Source organism: Equus caballus, chromosome 19, assembly GCF_041296265.1.
Source record: "Equus caballus isolate H_3958 breed thoroughbred chromosome 19, TB-T2T, whole genome shotgun sequence".
Taxonomy (NCBI): Eukaryota; Metazoa; Chordata; class Mammalia; order Perissodactyla; family Equidae; genus Equus; species Equus caballus.
Genome location: NC_091702.1, coordinates 64,729,826 through 64,748,874, shown reverse-complemented (window position 1 = coordinate 64,748,874; position 19,049 = coordinate 64,729,826). Strand labels below are relative to the sequence as shown.

At 40.0% G+C, this 19,049-nt stretch overlaps 1 protein-coding gene and 1 long non-coding RNA gene across 52 annotated transcripts in view; one reads left to right on the top strand and one right to left on the bottom strand.

Moving 5' to 3' along the window:
- The window catches only part of ABI3BP (ABI family member 3 binding protein), a 238,347-nt gene that overhangs the window by 83,608 nt on the left and 135,690 nt on the right, over nt 1-19,049 (bottom strand). For 23 of the 50 annotated variants that reach the window (XM_070243864.1, XM_070243872.1, XM_070243875.1 and 20 more), the window contains 11 exons: nt 18,970-19,044; nt 12,776-12,856; nt 12,299-12,346; nt 10,203-10,250; nt 8,650-8,709; nt 7,736-7,825; nt 6,383-6,415; nt 5,496-5,582; nt 4,325-4,384; nt 3,416-3,499; nt 2,087-2,146 (listed from right to left, as the gene is read on the bottom strand). In XM_070243864.1, coding sequence (XP_070099965.1) covers nt 2,087-2,146; nt 3,416-3,499; nt 4,325-4,384; nt 5,496-5,582; nt 6,383-6,415; nt 7,736-7,825; nt 8,650-8,709; nt 10,203-10,250; nt 12,299-12,346; nt 12,776-12,856; nt 18,970-19,044 — 726 coding nt within the window. Of the gene's footprint in view, nt 1-2,086; nt 2,147-3,415; nt 3,500-4,324; nt 4,385-5,495; nt 5,583-6,382; nt 6,416-7,735; nt 7,826-8,649; nt 8,710-10,202; nt 10,251-10,975; nt 11,051-12,298; nt 12,347-12,775; nt 12,857-13,479; nt 13,528-18,969; nt 19,045-19,049 lie in introns of all 50 variants that reach the window. The other 27 variants (XM_070243858.1, XM_070243873.1, XM_070243869.1 and 24 more) reach the window with 4 other exon arrangements.
- LOC138919281 (uncharacterized) overlaps nt 1-19,049 on the top strand; it is a 140,547-nt gene that overhangs the window by 66,969 nt on the left and 54,529 nt on the right. The gene's annotated exons all lie outside the window — the stretch shown is intronic.

Genomic DNA, 19,049 nt, shown 5'->3' with positions numbered 1-19,049 from the left:
ACCTTTGGTCTCTGTTTAGCACCAAAGGAGGGAAATAGTTCTTGTAGTTGGTGCTTGATTATCTGAGTTTACTATTGTAGACTTTAGGACATTTTTAGGCATTTACTTAAATATGTCTCTAACGATCCTTAAGAAGCATGTGAAAAACTAACTTGCACTTCCGCAGATGCTGGATAAAGAAACCATCTAGTATGTTTATCAAATTATGGTTGCAGAAGCTGTTCCTGAATAACCAAGCAGCCATTACACAAACAACCAAAAGTGGCTATGATGATCTTGCCGAGAACTCAGCTTTGGAAAGGTCTTGTGACTTCTGTCCAAGCAAAAGCACCAAGAGGACTGGGTGAGGGGCAGCTGCTCAGTCTGAGGGATCCAGAAAAGCACCCAGCCACTCTCAGGACAGGGAAACCTTTATCCGGTGGGGACAGAAGAGAGTTCTGATGCCCATGAGAACAGCATCAGCCTCCTTCAATTTCCCGCGGTGTCATCCAAATGCATAATCAGCAACAAAAACATTCTGACTGACGCCTAGAAGAGCCAGGACCCCTGCTCCCTCTGGCTGCCTCTGCACGTATCCTAGTTTTTCATCTTTGTTCACTGTCATCTCTCCACTTGTGCAAATTCTGATGTGACGTCAAAGTCCAAACTCCTTCCTTGCTCTTCTGAAGCCCAAATTGATTTTTAACTTCTTTAAGACCTTATATGATGTGTCTGACACTTCAAGTTTATGTACTCAAGAAAAATCTTGAATTTACAAGAACACCACGCCTTATTCTCACTCCCTAGGCATTTCATGCAGGAAGTTTTTGTGCTGAAGGAGCCTGCAGACTGAGAAGTAAAACATGTCTCCTACAGGGGCCGGCCCCATGGCTGAGTGGTTGAGTTTGTGCGCTCCGCTTCAGCGGCCCAGGGTTTCTTGGGTTCTGATCCTGGGCACCGACATGGCACCGCTCATCAGGCCATGCTGAGGCGCCATCCCACATAGCACAACCAGAGGCACTCGCAACTAGAATATACAACTACGTACTTGGGGGCTATGAGAAGAAGCAGAAGAAGAAAAAAACCAAAAACATGTCTCCTACTATCCAGAGTTGGAGGGAAGACTGTCTCTCCCAAACATGAACTCCTTGGCAACTCTGGAGAGGGCCTGTGTGTTTACGTTCTCCATCAGTGACAGGCTCCAGGTCCTGAAAACAGGGACTCTGCTTTTCTCTGGTGTAGCCTCAGGAGCGTAGGACTTGGAGTGGTTTTGTGTTGTGAAATGATACGTCCATTGGGATGTTTTTGGAGATGGAAAAAGATAACTTTTAGTTACTTTAAATTTTATGGTTCTGCAAATTATAGGGTTTAAAAAATAAACCCTAAAAATAAAGTTTTCTAAAGATTGATACATTTTCTTGAGTTTCAGGAAATGTATCTTTCTAGTATGAAAATTTTGCCCCTACTACACTATGTTTTCTTTTGTTATTGAAGATACTTTGGGGGCAAAATTGACATAAAAAATGAAGTTATTAATTCAGAGAGTCAAGATTGGTATTTTTATCACATTTTCCTAGAGTTCCCTGACTGCACAAAAAAGGTTAAGAATCATTTCTAAACTATGGTGGAGAGTAAAGGGGAGTCAGATTCCCCCTAAGAATGGGGCTTACTATTTAAACTTATTAGCCTTGATCACATCTGTTAGACAATTCACTAAAAACATATTACCCAAATGTTAACAAAACAACAACAGCAAAACCGGGCAGATGAAATGGTAACTGTACAAAGGATGCATAAAGCAACTTCCCTCTTACAGGCTGCTTAGCACAGATCAGGATCAGGCACTCCCATAGATACAGGACATTTACCTTCACAGGGCACTCTGGTTAGTCAAAAGCATGGGGTGGCATGAAAAAATGTTAAAGTGAATTGTGAGGCAGGAAGATATCCCCAACTAGGTTCAGGCTGACTCTCTTAAGAACAGGAGGTAACTTGTTTTATGTATGTTCAGCTCACAAGATGAAGAACGTAGCTGAATGGCAACAGAGTGGAATGGGTTGGGCAACAAGCAGAGAGAGCACTGCTGAAGGTCAGAAAGTAGCATTACCAAAAGCTGCCCCTGGAGCCTCTCTTACAGGAGTAACTGGTTCGAAGACAGTAGCAGGAACTGACCAAAATAATAATAATAATAATAAAACACAATGAAATGTTAAACATTTACACAATCTCAGAACACTCACTCCAAAAAGAATTGTACCGAAATAACGGTGTGTCTAGAGTACAAAGCAAACGCTTCTGAGCTGAGGGATATGGCATCTCTGCCCTCGGTACCAATTCCTCACTTAGGAGGGATTATCTTTGCACTCAGATAACTACCCCTGTGAAGTGCCCTGAGGTTTCTTGCTCTTTGATGATCCTAGTCTCAGTAATAGACCAAAGTAGACCATACTCATCTTGCTGAAAACTTATCTTTGGAAAGAGATCATGAACTTTGCCCAACTGAGGTACTTAAGAGAGCTGGATAAGGGGCAGCCATTCAGCCTGAGGTACAGCAGCTATCCCTCTGTCCAGAGCTCAGGGAAACACATATGGAAGTTGATGATGCTTACATAGAGCCCATCTCCTAAGTCCCACATTCAAAAATCCCTTTTCAACTGGTCCTATGGGCTGCTTAGCTGCTGCAGCCTCAATGAGATGCTCTGATCAACTTAGAAGGCTGACTGCCTCCGTCAGTCAGAGAAGCCTCTCCCTCCCCTCGCTGGCATCCGTATATATCCTGCCTTTCTGAACCTCTCCGTCCACCTGCCCTGGTCATCCAAATCTACAGAGATTTCAATGCTCAAATCCTTCCTAACTATTCTGGCTCATGCTGATCGGTTCTTTAAACCAGGCATTGACAGGCCATGGCCCATAGGCCAGATCTTGCCTGTGGCTTGTTTTCATACAGCCCATGAGAGCTAAGAATGATTTTCCATTTTTAAGTGGTTGTAAAAAAAAGGGGTTGTAAAAAAAGAAAAAGACATACAACAGAGACCATATGGCCCACAAGCTCCCAAATATTTACTATCCAGCCCTTTATAGAAAATGTTCTCCAACTCCTTCCCTAGATCCTTTCTATGACTTACACAACTTTTGTGGTTACCAAGAAATATTCTCCTATTTCCCCATACATTCATCTACAGCTGTTTCTGTCCACCATAGTCAATATTTAAAGGATGCATAGAATTGAATAAGAAGTCAGTTGATAGACATTTAGAGAGAAGACTCTAATTCACAAAGAGTGAGGAATTCAGCTACTGCACAAGACCTCTCCAACCGTGTTCTCGTTGCCTGCTTTAGGGTAGAAGCAGCCGCTGACCCTGCCTCGCCCCTCCACTTTGTCTGGACCCCACCGGGAAGGCTGCCAGGCGTCCCTAACAAGGATCTGCCCATTTACCCAGGTCAGGCTGAGCTGCTTCAGGACTCGCTGTGGTTTTAGGTTTGGGACGTGGACGACGGGTCCGGGGAGGCTCTTTGGGAGCTAAAGGAAGAAAACCTCAGGTTAATAGAGTGTTTTTAGTTTCAGAAGCTGTGAATACGATTATTACTGTTATGATTTCTTGAGTTTCAGGAAATTTTTCTTTTGAGTTTGAAATATTTGCCCCTATTTTGATAACTGCCTCTTTCTATCATTTATATTACTCTGGAAAATGAAAATTGCACAGAAACATGAGCTGATGTATCAAGGAGATTCTCACAGGGATTTCTGAGTAAAAAAAGTTCCCAAACCTTGCTGAGTTGTGGGGGGAGAAGGAACAGGGTGATTTCACGTTAATGATGGTGCTTATAATTTAAATTTATTAGTTTGGTAGATTTTCTATTTCACTCCTTACTGACAAAAAGACCAAACCATTACCTATAATGGCAAAAAACAAAAACAAAACCCAAATCATACAGATAGTAAAAATGTAGGAATTTAGATCTGCACAAGAATTATGTCACGCCATAACAGCTGTGACAATGTACTCAGCTTAGATCAAGGATAGACATCTTCACCTCAACCCCCATTGATTGTGTTCGAAACCCAGTAACAAAGAATGTGATTAAAAGGTTACACGGAGGCCACATACCGCAAATTCAAACACATTACATTGCAGGTATGTCTACTACACTAAATTCATACTTGGCTCTCTTAAAAACAATTAAGTCGTTTTAATACTCTTCAATATATTGAGAAGTAATTGAATGACAATAGAGGACGACACAGAAGTTTTGTGAAGTGGGAAAAGCTGTGGTTGTGGTGGTGATGAAATGGGTTTGAAATGAGCAGGGAAAGCAGATGCTGACGGACGTAATGTGGCATTACCTAGTGTTGTCTCTGGAGCTTCGGTTCTAAGAACACCCGGTTCAAGGACTGTGGCAGGGACTGATCAAAAGTAATAAAAGAAACCAAACAGATTTTCGTGAATGCATGAAATGTCAGAAAATTCATCTTGCCAGTACAAATAATGCTTCTAAGGCTTCTAAGGGAGAGAAGGGAAGAAAAAGGTTTGGATGGATAACACAAAGACATTAACACCAAGAGGCAGGAGCCATGGGGGTGGGAGGTGGAGGGGGTGGGGAGTGGCGGGTCATCCTAGGTGTGCCCATCACATGCAACAAATAGCCAAAAGGAAGCTGAGACTATACTAAGAAACTGCGTCCTTAGTGAAAACAGTGGCATTTAACGTAATAAGATAGGGAACAACCTCTCAGTTTGTGGTACCATATTAGAGGAGGAATTTTCAATCCTAAGAACAGAAAAAGCACAGTCCCGTGCAAATCACTGAAGCCCACTGCATTAAATCCAAGCTTTTGAGAAGACATCCCAGCCCCGCTTAACTCATCTGTGGGCCCATTCAGCAGGAGAGCACCAAGTCACCCTCCATCTTCAGCACATTCTCTGCTCATCTGCCTTTGCTCCCTCATCCCTCCAGTCATCCAAATTCTGTACTGACTTCTTCCTCACTATCCTGGATTCTTTTCTGCTCCAAATATTTACGACACTCCTAGCATATAGCATTTGTACCATTTGAGAAGTCATTCCACATTTGTTTAAACATGCTGCCTTATGCTATTTTCTACCTGTTTCTGCAGGCATAGCTTGTTTTTTACAACTATAGTACAAACTGATTAGTAAATCAAACATACTTCCTCCTTCTCATGTATCTTGCAGCTGCTAATGTGGCTATGGGGATATAGAAGGGATTAGTGAAAGCAGTCGACCTGAATTGATTCTGCAAGCTCAATGCTCTGCTGAGCAAGCCTTACCTTTAAGACACGAATGGAGTCAAATAGCAAGAAAAGTAAATAAAATGATCACTGAGGGAGCAGATTCCCCACAGGAATGCGGGGTGCTCAGATATCTCACATTCTCCTAACTAGTAGCTTTCACTCTTAAGAGTTAGATAGGGCGTGTACCAGCCATGTACAGAGAATTTGGGGTCCCAACTGGGGCAGACTGCTGGGATTCCTTAAGCCAGACACCACATATTTACCCAGTTTGGCCTGAGGTACTTCTGGATGGGGTGTGGTTTTAGGTTTGGGCCGTGGACGACGGGGTCTCTTTGTTGTTTTGGCTGGAGCTGAAGGAAGAAAATTTAGGATTAATATGGTGCTGATGGCTCCATAAACCTTGAATAGGATGCTATAAGCTGGCTCTAAGCCTTCTACGACTTGTCAGAGTTTCTTTGGGTGGAGAGAACTTTGTTATTTTGGTTTGAAATTTCACCCTTCAGTATATTAATGTTTTCTTTTATAATTGAGAGCTCTCCAGAGATTAAAAGTTTTGTTACAATTATATTTAAGAAATGAAGATGAAGAACTCTCATTTTCTTAAAAGTGTCCCTAATCCGAAACTGGTTACAAATCACTGCTCAACTCTGAGGGTGCGAGAAGAGTTCAAACCACCCTATAGTATTCACTTATAGTTTAAAATGACCAGGCTTGGGCAAGTTTCCCATTGGTCACTTACTAGAATATGTCTACAAAATTCCCCAAAACATCAACAAAGTAAAAAATGTTATGTAGAACTTGAAACATAGAAAATAAGATGCTTAGAGAAACTTCATGGTATCCTAATGATACTGTACTGGCGATGTAATTAAGGGCACTGTGGGGGATCCCATTTGGACCTCAACTCTAACAGTGCTGTTTGAACAGAGACTCAGAAGGACATGGTGCAATTTCGAGCTGGGTTATGGAGCAGGTAGCGGTCCTGAATTAAGTCCATACACATTTCTGTTGGAAAGAAGGTCTTTTATATTTAAAGATGAATGCTGTAATAGGATGACAATGAATTATGACATCATTATCTCTATAGCACCATAGATACTTCTGACAATGAAGGAGAGACAGCACTTGCTGAAGGACATAAGGATCATACCTAATGATGTCCCAGGCGTCACAGGCTCAACGTCTGTGGCAAGAGATGATCACAAGCAATTAGAAAAAGAAACGTTAAACACACGAGAAAAGTCATTAAACTCTTTTGAAAACGAACTTTACCAGTGTAGCATTGGTTCTATAGCCAAAAAGCCAAATTTTTAAAGTTCTGAGGTGGGAGTACAAAGATATTTGTTCCTATGGAATGGTTATATTCTTAGTATCTCTGTGTGGTTAGCTACAAGTTTTGCTTGTTTTTATATTATCTGATAATACAAGAGAAAACCCTGCCTAGGAAAATCTTTAGGCATCTGTCATAATATTTTAGTTGTAACAATTGTGAGAAAAACAATGTGAAAGTGTAATTTATAACCATATACTAGAAAGCAAAGCCCTAGATCGTGATTGATGCAACAGTCGGTCCATTTAAGCAGATATTGTAATGAATAATCAATATAGACAATGCTCTTTTTTCTTGAGTCCACTTTGAAAAAAAGACGGCCTCTGTCCAAACAAAGGCACATAAAAGAGCAAGACAGAGACAGTCATTCAGGCTGTGAAACTTGTCAGAGCCTCGCTCTGTTATTAGGACAGAAAAGGCCTGCCCCTGGGAGGACAGGAGAGTGGCCGCAGCCAGTTGGTTCAAATCCAGCCACTGAAGTCAGGCGTTCAAGGTCCTCCTCATAGACCCTCTCTAAGTAGCATCACTGAGCACAATTTCCGAGCACGGGCTGAATGAACAGTGCTTTTCTCCTTCCTCACAATCAGGTGGCACTTCTTATTCCTCTCTTTCTGCTGTCACCCGCACATATGCCACCTTCCTGCCCATCCCTGCCATACACCTACAAACAAGGTCCACGTGACACCCGTCAGCCCGTGGATCTTATAGTTCTCCGAGAATTAGCTTAAGAATGTGCCTAACAGTTGGTAAAACTCAATCAATGGGCTGCTTTTGCCCGTATCCCTTTCCATCTGTTTATGAACAGTTTCACACAAGAGCAGCTTCCTTCCTCAATGAAGCTAAGTATTTGTTATTTCTAAACTATGCCTCATGGATGCTAATGTGGTACTGAATAAAATGTGTGACTAATTGAACCAAATAGGCTAGTTAGATGCATTTTTGCTGAGCCAGAATCAAAGAGAAAAATGTAACTGAATGGCCAGAGAGGCAAAAAAGATACACAGGTACCAGGAAGGTACCGAGCCATGTGAGGAAGTCATGGGCACTGCTCTGAGGACTTGGGACATGGGCCTTCACCCCTCAGGGTCACAGGGGTTATTAGGTGCAAAGTTAAACTGCCGCCTGGTAGCACATCCGGCAGGGTCCCACAGGGACCAGGAACCACATATTTACCCGGTTTAGTCTGAGGTGCCTCTGGCCTCGGCGTGGTTTTAGGTTTGGGACGTGGACGACGTGTTCTTGTCCGTTGTGGGGTTTTTGGAGCTGAAGAAAGGAAACTGGTTAATGCCGACTTATGACTGCAGAAACTAATGAAAGGATTATACCTGGCTCTAGATTTTCCAAACTTTTGCTAGATTTTCTTGAGTCATGAGAAATTTGTCTCTTTGGTTTGGAATATTTTTGTCATCTATTTGCAAAAAAAATGTTTTTTTGGGGGATCTGCTGACAATTCTTTTGAGAAGGAATATATAACATTATTTGGATAATCTGAAAGCTTTATTACCATTGCTGGAGTCAGATTTTTAAAGAGGATCCTGACCCAGGGGAAGTCAGAGCACAGCACATCACAATCACATTAGCGAGGAATCCAGGATCTCCCGCTTTTGGGAGATAGTATTTAGAAATTACCTGGTTTAGGCATACAGCCCATTAAACATTATTAGAATAATACATTGCATTTCTTAAAGTCATTAGTAGACAATAAAAATGGCCTGCATATCTTAAAGCAACCTTCTGTTGATGACCACAGAACCATAATTGAGGTTTATGGGGCAGACACTCCTAAGCGGATTTGAAATTCGGGTTTACCACAGAACACAGCAGAATCACAGGCCCTGTGGAGCATTAATCATGCTGGATGATATGGGAGATAGACGCTCGGTGCCAGCTGCACACAAGCTTATATTCTAACCAACTTGTTTTAAACAACTTCAATACATTCAAAATGGAGAATATAGTTGAGTGACAAGAGAAGATGAAGAGAAAATCTTCTGAAAGAGAGAGCCCCTTGACCGAGATAGTAATGGAATAGACTAGACAGTCTATGAGTAGAAACGCATTTGCTCAAAGACATGAAAGGTCATTACCCAATGTTGTCCTGGGAGCCTCAGTTCTTACAGTCACAAGGTCAATGTCTGTGGCAGCAACTGACCAAAAACAACACAATAAACAATGGAGATTTAAGAAACATAGGAAAAGAAAGAAAATTATCTTGAAAATGAAGCTTCTCAGCCCTGTAATGTTTAAAAAGCATCTCTGAACTCTGGAAAAATAGAATTTGTATTTTTACTAATAACTGGCTGTCCTCTGATACCCGTTTGTCTCACCAAATAGCCACACTCTGCGCACTCTGCATCACTGTGAGCCCAATGAAAAGTTTTTTTCTGTGTTTAATTATCTGACTCCAACTCTATTGGAAACTTGGCTCCAAAAAAATCTCTTAGTTATCTGACATGTATTTTAAATTACTCTGAAAAATTATTATGAAAGCTTCTCTTAGTATTTGAAAGGCTTTCACTACCATTATTAATATTTATTTGCAGGAATGGTGGCAGAGAGGGAAATTTTAAAAATGTTCTTTGTAAGTCTATTTAATGGAGACCTGTGACAGTTATGCAAAAGATAAACTTGTGCCTTTTCTCCATAACAAATTTAATACTCTTTCTCCTTACTTATTCATTTATTTCAAATAGATAATTAGGAGATAATTATTTAAGTGAGGAACAGAGATGATTATGAAAAAAGTCAGAAAAGCGATAATTTGACTTTTTGTCTAGATGAACAAGATTCCTATAATTCTATAATATATTCTGAAATGATTAAATTATGCATAGGTATGAGATTAAGAATTACAACTCCTTGGTTTTAAATTAGTGTCTAGATTTATTTTTCATTAAATCCAAAAGATTAAATATAATATTAAAACATATAATCATGAAAAACCCTGTAAGCATTTTTATGGAAATTGCCTTTCCCTAACTGTTCAAGACATCACAGCACAAAGCTGGTTTAAGCCACACCTGAGAACACCTTCTGAACTAATGGAAAATATGGTATACAGAAGAGATGGAGCAAATGAGGACGACAGGATGAAAACAATATTCAAAGCTGACTGCCTTCAAACAAAAAAAGGGCTGCCCCTCTTTTGTTTGGAATTCAGCATCACAAGATGAATTTGTCAACAGAAAGGTCCACATGTATTTGAACAGTATGGAATCAAGGAAGAAAAGACTTTTGTGGGAAAGAGAGAATTACGTATCATCTCAGCTTTTTCATTGCTCCTCTCCCACATCCATAAATTATACACACATAAAAACAGAGATCTCAAAAGTTTCCTGGTTTAAGCGTGGATGGATAATGTGCCTGTGACTCTTGACAGCATCAGCTGCTGAAGCAATCTGAATGCCTCTGAGGGTGACCAAAGAAAGAATAGCATCCAGGGGGATAAGCTGAGCTGCAGGGGTAAGAATGCCTGACTCGATGTTAAAAAGGACCCTGTTGAAAATAGTAAACGATTGTTGGGAATGAATGAAAAAGATGAGGAACGACAAGTGTTTACACAAGACAATACAGAGAATGACAGAGATGAGAGGGGCAAGATCACAGAAATATCGACCAAGAAGGAAGAAGACATCATTACCTATGGTGATGGAAGGAGTTTCAGTCTCAGATGTCACAGGCTCAAAGACTGCATCATGAAAAATAAACAGATAGAAGTAATAAAAGCGAGCAAGTCTAACCTTTTAGGTGTTCATTGATGCTTAATTCAGAGGATGCAGAACATGGTTTATTCCAAGTTGTTATAAATTGCCTTCTTGATAGGCTCATTTATTATGAGAGATGCTCTTTTAGTAAATTAGAATTTGATACTAATTGGAATCTTAGAAGAACATTTCAATTGCAAAACAGTTGAATTTTAAGAACTAATATATAAATATTTTATTTTGTAGGAAATCTCTTAGTTAAAAATTACTGTTTCAAATGGCAATACGGTGTTGTAGAAGAAGTTAATCCCTGATTATCAAGTCTTTTTCAGTTGTTTCTAATCAAGGAAGAACCCAATGGCAGCCTCCCCAGTGCTGCCTGGTGGAGGCTGCTAAAATCACTTAAAAAAATGTTCCAGGTACAGAAAAATCAGGCTTCTATTTATTACAAATCAGAATTCAGAAAACAAAGCCTAAACATGCTTTAAGAGAATGGAATCTGTCAGACAATCAGACGTAAAATTTACTAATTTCCCACACACTGATTTGATCATTTAGCACTTAAAACAGTGAGGCCACTTTAAGAAGATAATGAACAAAATTGTAGCGTTTCGGTTTCTATGCTTAATATATGACGAATCGTAAACATTTTCAGCAACATTTCCAAAGAGAAAACTTCTTAAACTAAAGCACTAAAAATTCTGTTTACCGGATTTAGTTGGTGGCATATCTGGTTTTGCTGCGGTTTGGTGTTTAGGAAATAATTGCTTTGGTGGTTTTGAATCTGAAGAAAAAGAGCTGCTATAATTAGTGTCATCCCAGAGCTGTGAATGCTACAGATTAACGTTACTTACACACTCATCTCCTAGTTAAAGGTCAAGGAAAGTGGTGATTACCAGGCTGGATTTGAGGTGCATCTGGTCTATATGTGGTTTTAGGTCTTTTGGGAGGTTTTGACACTAAATAAAAAGGTATTAAAAATTAGCATAATGGTCATGGCTGTGACTGTCATAATTATAGACACATATGCTTGAGCAAAGATACTATAAAAATTCAGTGAATTTACAATAAAATTAATTCCTGGGGTGTGGGCAGGGTGGGGAGTGTGCCCATTTCCACCAACTTTTCTGACAGGAAAAAATCTTCAAGAAATGCTCGAAAGACTTTTTTGAGCAAAAATAACAAGAACCAAAATAAATCTTTTTTCTATATGAATAATTTCAAAAAAGACATTATAATAGTTCAATTTCTTAATTGATAAGTTTTTCCGGTATAAAAACAGTAAGGTAGAAATTTCAAACTTGCTTAGTAGGAGACCTGGAAAATAATCCATAAACTCTTAAAATTATACACAATATTACATGGCTACTGATTTCTGGAATTTTCTAAAGTAAAGCAGTGACAGATTTATTGTGAATGCTGAGAAATTTTACTGAAGTAATTATAATCAAACAGTATTAATACTAAAAATAACAAAACCAGCTTGGGACATTTAATGTTCTCCAGTTACAACAAAGATCCTACTATTTTTACATTGGACCCTAGACCAAACACAGTATTTGTGCATTTAGTTATCAAAACATACTCAAAAACATTCTTCAAAGAAACGGAAAAGCTGAAGAAGCCATCATTTCATGCAGCATTTTAAAAGGGAGAAAGTCTTAAAGTTGAATGAGCAAAGCAATGAAATGATTATCATGACGGTGGAATGAAATTTTGCCATTCATCAAGTCCAGGATGAGTACAGAGGGCCCCGCCTGAGAAAGAGTAGACGGTTTTCTCAACACAGGACATGTGATGGAAGGACAGAGGGTTTGTGGAGAACCAGGACCACAGACCTTCCCTAACTGGCAAGCACGAAGGATTCTCAGCAGTCTCCTATCTCCAGCCTCTTCCGACGGAGAGGGGAAAGGTGAGGGGAGGCATGGAATGGAATTGGGATGGTGTGGGAGGACCACAGGCATGCCCGGGTGGGGAGCAGCGAAAGCAAAGGTGACGACGGGGGAAAGCAATTGGGGGAGAGCAGAATTACCGATTGTGGGCACCAAGAACTCCGGGGGCACCGTAGCCGGCTCCAGAGCTACAGAGGCAAAAAACCAAAAACACGAATTATAGCAAGAAGCGGCGTCTTGAGGAAGGAAATGTCACTCAGTCTTTGCTTACAGTGTGCACTTTTTCTGAATGTGCTTTCCCTCTTACTCGCCCATTTCTCCCTCTTTCCCCTATTGCCTCCCACGCCTCCTCTGCCATGAACATGCGGCCCAGGTAAGATTTTCAGGGTGCCCAACTTGAATAATCCACTTAGTGAGCCAGCTTACCGCTGTGCGTACCTAACAACTACAAATACAGATATAAACAAATCTTCACATAACAGGAATATAGAAACTAAGTACAAAAATCAGCTACACTGGTCCCAAAGCTGAGATCTTTAGGTAGTAGGTAGCCACTGTATCAGAAGCTGCCATATGCCACTTTCTATGTTAATTGGAACCCTGAACATCACATTTACCAGGCTTGGACTTGGGCACATCCGGACTAGGTGTGGTTTTAGGGCGGGGGCGACGACCTGGCCGTTTGGTCTTTGGTGGAGCTGAAGGAAGAAAATTAGCTAGTTAACACAGGCGCTGTAGCGCTACAAACTGACATCACTCCCACGTGCATCTTAGATGCCCACTCAAGCCTTTGACTTCTTGTGGATGCGTATCCTTCTGCTTTGCAACTTTCTATCATAATTCACCCAGTTAAATGAGGTCTTCAATAGTATTGTTTCTTGTCAAAGATTGATAAGCAATCACTGTTCAAGAGCTCTCTCTATTCTTCCACTTTGAGATGGAAGACTCGGAACTTTGTACAGCTTAGAGAAGACAGGCTCATAAAATTAAAGGCGTGTGTTCGAAAGCAATAAGAGAAAAGTTACTTTTAAGAAGCCACTCGTGGTAAAAATTAAAATTTATTTGACCTAAGATTTGATAGGAAAAGTTTTTTCACTTAGCATTAGAAAATTCACAAATCAACAACACGTGTAAAAAGGCTTTGAACTCAGAAATTATCTCAGGGAAGGCAACTTTTAAAAAATAAGATATAAGTCATAAAACTACAGGATTTAAAAATTTTCTCTGGAAGCAGAAAAGGAACACACACATAAATGTTAATAAAGATACCAGCCGTCAGGAAAAGAGGAAGCACAGGTCAGTCACACAGTAACTGCATTACCTAATGTTGTCGTTGAAGGTTTTGTTGCCAGTGTTCCAGGTCCTAAGACTGCATGAAAAATCATCAAGAAGGAATGCAAATCAGAGGAAAACTGATAAAATCTATTTAAATATGAAAGAGGCTTAATTTTTCATTACTAAAATGAGCAAATATAAGCAATGAAATTTTGTCCACATAAGAAATTCCTTTTTAATTTAAATAGATTCCTGTGTGTTTAGACAAAATGAACAAAAATTTAGCCAGTCAGTTAAATTTGGAAAGAGAAATGGAAACCAAAAGGCATGATTCTCATTTGGAAGATGTGAACGCAGTAAAGTAACTAACAGTCCACGGTATGAAGGAAAATATGGGTCATTGGTTAAGATGGCACCAGTGGAACACATTTTTTGCTCTCCTGAAGAAAAAGGAGCTATAAAGACTGAGGTTAGATTTTCTATCTCTCTCTTTTAATGAATTTCCTAGTGACACATCAGGATATTTAGATCTGGAAAGACCATAATGCTTTTCAAGAAAATCTGCAAACGTTAGAGTTTCGAAAGTCAGAGAAATACCGCCAAACATGAAAGCACAGACATGTCCTCGAGAGCTGTGGTCCTCCACTGGAAAGAACTGGGTGAAAACAAGCTCAGGGCACATTCCTCAAATATAAGAGGGACAATAAAGAACGTGTCAAATCGAAATCAGCGTGGCCTTCAGGGCTGTCTCAGAGCCCAGTCAGGCACAAGCAGAGAGTGTATCTTCCGGCAAAAATGACTGAAAGAAAGGTCTGAAGGACAGTTAAGAAATAACTTTTTAAAAAGCCAAAGCTGAGGACAAAGTTGAACATAGAGAGTGAGAAAGGAAGATAATTCTTTTTCACTCACTAGAGAAAAGTTCTCCACCTAGTGCTGACTGTGATGGTGGTAGAGTCTGAGGTTTTGGGGCTGCAGGAAAAGCAAGTTTTATCAAAGGCAATTCTGGGACAGAGATGAAATGTCCTTCACCACAAAAAGTGTCCTCTCGCGTGAACAATCAGGTTCTATTGGCTTAAGACAGTAAAGCTCAGTTACCCCAAATCCTCTCCACACACACAATGAAAGTAAGAATTGAGAATTCTAATTTTTGTTGCTGATCTTTAGCTATTTCCCCCATTCCTAGTATTCTGAAGACTACTCCCAGGGCCTGAGGAGACACCACTTCAGAGGGAGGTCAAGGGAGCCCCCCTTAGGTTGTCTGGAGTGTCCTGTAACTTGCCATTTTGTTTTCATGCCAAACAGTCAGGGTCAACCACGGAAGCAGGCGGGGGAAACAACTCCATCAGACCTGTGACCACGTCTGAGCTCTGCTAGCTCTGGATGATTTTCAGCTGGCTGGATCCAATATTCTTTCATGAAGAATAGGAATTGAACTTATGGTCTAAAAAGGGCCACAGCATTGTCTGGGGTTCCCCATATTTACTAGCATCTACTGCTGGTGAACAAGTTGGTTTACACATCAAATTTAGTCCATTTTGTTTAATAAATTTAACAGAAGTCAAAAAACAGTCTCAGATTCATGAAACAATAAACTCAGTAACAATATTATTTAAATAGTCTGACAGATAACAAACCCTCCAATGTCATTCAAATTGGCAGTACGTAAATTATAGGGCATGCTGAATATGGTTTGGTTACCATATCTCCTTGGGCTTTTAAAAGAAGAGCATCCAGGAGCTTCTGATGCTACAGAACAAAAAGAATTCTTTTCTTTCAAGAAGAAAATAAAAATGGAGCTCAACTTTCTGTTTTTGTGAGGAAGAGTGACCCTGAGCTAACATCTGTGCCTATCTTCCTCTATTTTGTATGTGGGATGCTGCCACAGCACGGCTTGATGAGCAGTGTGTAGGTCCACACCTGGGATCTGAACCCGCAAAGCCCGGGCTGCCGAAGTGGAGCACACGGGCATAACCAATATGCCACCAGGCCAGCCTGGAACCCAATTTTTGAAACAGAAGAAAAAGTAAAGATTCTATGACTTTTTTGTCTTACAGAAAGAAATTAATTAATATGGGACCCACTGACCAGCTTAGCAGAACTTAAATAATTTTGCCGCTTACACATTTCTTACATTACATTTACTGGGAGTTATCTCTAATATTTCTGAACTAGGGAAGGTGGAAAGTTTTAAGGAGCAAGTAATGGCTCTTTAGCAACTAAAAAAAGAAAAATATAACAACAAATAATGCAGATAGAGAATTTTCCATTATTCTGAAAGCAATGCATAATAGCATAAGGTGTTCCCGAAAGGTGGCATCATTCCTTAGCACATTTGTGGCCACAAAGGAATTCTGATTTCTCAAGAACTTGCCCAGACATAGATCATAAGAGATGAATGGCAAAGCCATAGAGATGTATCAGATCGAAGTACACATAACAAGGTAAACAGTGTGTGTGTGTTTGTGTGAAAGAGAGAGACCGACAGGGAGAGGAGCCCGGATGTTTCAGATTCTATAGGAGAAAGGGAAAAGAGTAAATATCAGTACATTAAATATAACAAATGTCAAAAAGCATCCACATCTGAAAATAGAAAACAACAAAAATTCTTTTAAAACTTCAAGGTTGTAACTCATGTTCTAATTTCTACAAAGTTGCCTTCTAAAAGAGTGAAAAAATAAGTAAGATTTGCTACTCATAGCATCTCTTAGCCTTTACAAAGATTAAAGAATGCTGTATGTTGAATTTTATAAAGAAAAATCTACATTTTTTGAGTTTCTGACTGAGACCGAGACCAAATAGGTATGGAGTCCCATCCATTATGCTTCTAATTCACCTGCATATAAAAATATTAAAGTCAGGGGCTGGCCCCGTGGCCGAGTGGTTAAGTTCGCGCGCTCCGCTGCAGGCGGCCCAGTGTTTCGTCGGTTCAAATCCTGGGCGCGGACATGGCACTGCTCGTCAGACCACGCTGAGGCAGCGTCCCACATGCCACAACTAGAGGAACCCACAACGAAGAATACACAACTATGTACCGGGGGGCTTTGGGGAGAAAAAGAAAAAAATAAAATCTTTAAAAAAAAAAAATATTAAAGTCAGTGTTTATTAAAAGCAAATACATCTTCTGACAAGACTTCCTCTATTGGACAGTCTTAGGTGTTATGGATAAAGGTATAAAATTGTGCCATAAAAAAGCTGAGTGGCATGCACAAAAGAAAGACAGCCACAGCCCGCTCATGGATCTGTGGTCAGCACTGAGGATAACTGACAGTTCCATCCAGCATGTCATGGAGCTGCGTGAAACCAACACCTGTGAAATCTCTCCTTTTTTTCCATTGAAAGCTTGAAGAGTCGAATGCCATCACAATCTTAAAGATAAATTATGAAGGAAACAATTCTTCTGGGTTGAGGCAGGCAACTTGGGATGTGGGAGATGGCTCGGATTTTCAAGAAAGCACTGGATTCTGCTTACAAAACAAGCCAAAACCAATGTGGGTTTTTACTTGTTAGTTTAACCACAAAGGAAAACCAAAGGAAAACCAAAGGAAAAGCAGGCTGCATGGAAAGTGGAATGGGAAAATGGGAGAGTGTGAGGAGAGGGCTGGGAAAGGCAATGAGTCACTCCAATCAACAGGCTTTTGGTGGTTTATTTGCTCTCCTGAACCTTGGCTGGAAAGAGAAATCTTCAGCAGAACTATAATGGTGGTCTGCCCTAAAATAAAAATGAATGTTTTACAAAGCTAAAAGCCAAGCAATGGATTGCAGAGGTCCGGTCATTACTGCGCCGCCTTACACCAATCACGGTCAACTTGAGTTGGCAAAAATTTACGAGCAGATTCTAGAGTGGTTATACTTGCTGTTGGGGGAAAAGGTGTGGACAGTCTTAGGTGATTAGAAGGTGGAAATCAAAGGAATAAAAACTCATTAGTTTCCAAGTAATTTTCCACATTTTAAAAGGAAATGTCACATTAAGAAGTCTCTTTGCTTAAACAGCTTAGAATGATAAGAACACACCCTCCCACCCTTATTTCTACTAATGAATTTCCTCTCAGAAAACTTTTTTTAAAAACCGCTGAAATCAATAATGTAACTTATCATGTGTAAATTGTAATCAACATTTGGAGACTTTTTTTTGATGTTTTCAAATTTTATCTTGCAGTAACAGAAATAATTAGATTGGAGAAACATTTGTTTATATTTGGTGACCTAAGCATACAGTACTATTTCTCGACCTGCTTGGTAATAGCTCTCTATTCAAAATACAGCATAAATATAATAGTTACAGCCTTACTCCAAAGTCCTCTCAGCATGATTTCAATAAATGTACACTAAATCCTCCTCTCATATAGCTAACTGTTCATGAGTTCTTTGATTTAAAATCAAAGAGTTCTTTGACTTAAAATCAAAGAGTTCTTTGATTTAAACTGTGAGGGCTCTTGAGTTTTATTAGTTATGCTTCTTTCTCCAAACAGCCTCTCTGAGTAAGCCTGCTCATTCCATTTCTCTGACTTGGAGACCTCGCCCCTGGTCCCAGCATCAACCACACTCCCTTTGCCTAATTTTCAGTTTCCTTCAGTCTGACACCTGCAAGTGGAAATCTCACGGCCCTCTTAAAGGGAGGCACGAGAATGCTCTCTCTGAGCAGTTACATTTTTCTTTCTTACTCATTTCATTTCAGATCATGCCCCAAAGCAGAAAATCTCTTGCTTTAACAATCCTACTTTGTAAACATGCTTTAATGAAAAACCCATTGACCATGATAGTGAGAAATATATTCTTCCCTGAACTAAGGGTTTAAAATTTAGATAAAAATGATGAGTAGTGACAAAATTCCCCATACATAATCTTGTCAGTCAGCGTTTAAGACGGCGTTTAAGTATAGATTCTGAAGAAATAGAAGAAATGAAGGTTTGGTTCTTCTGTATGTCCCGCAATCCTTATGCAGGAAGTTTTCTGTTCTCAATTATATGTACAGATCAACCCCTCCCTGCAAAAGAGCCTTTTTTTCATCAGCAAAACAGAATTAATGTCTCCTGAGAAGTAAACAGAAGTCAGTGTTCAGAAATCAGCCCCAATTTAAAAAGAAGGCATGAAGCGTTAGGAAAATACAACCCATTCCAGTCTTGCACCCTGAGGACTGAGAAGTCCCCCAAAAAGAGCGTTCCTAGGGGCTGGAAACACTTCTTCCCTTTCCAGCTAAAAGGCTATTGTTCAGTGTGATCAGAATTCCAGTCAACTTTGGTATTGGAAACTATTTCGTAGTCCTGGACAAGGGAGTCCTCAGTCACTCACATCGCTATATTTCTATATTTTCTCTGTGATGGTCATGAACATAATCATCTGACACAGCTCAGAGTGATGCTGTGATAACATCAGAGGGCCTGGTTATAATGAGATCATTTCATCACATTTTTGCACTTTTCATGGAAAAATGTATCAAATACCAAAATAGAAATCAGAAGTTCTTGCTGCAAAGAGTGGCATAAGACAATTTCTCAACCTGCTTTTGGAGTATCAGTAAAGAATTCAGGGTAATTACCGGGTCTGGTGTGAGTCACTTCTGGGCTGACAGGGATTTTAGGTTTCAAAGAAATAAATTGTGTTTTACTGGGAGCTGGA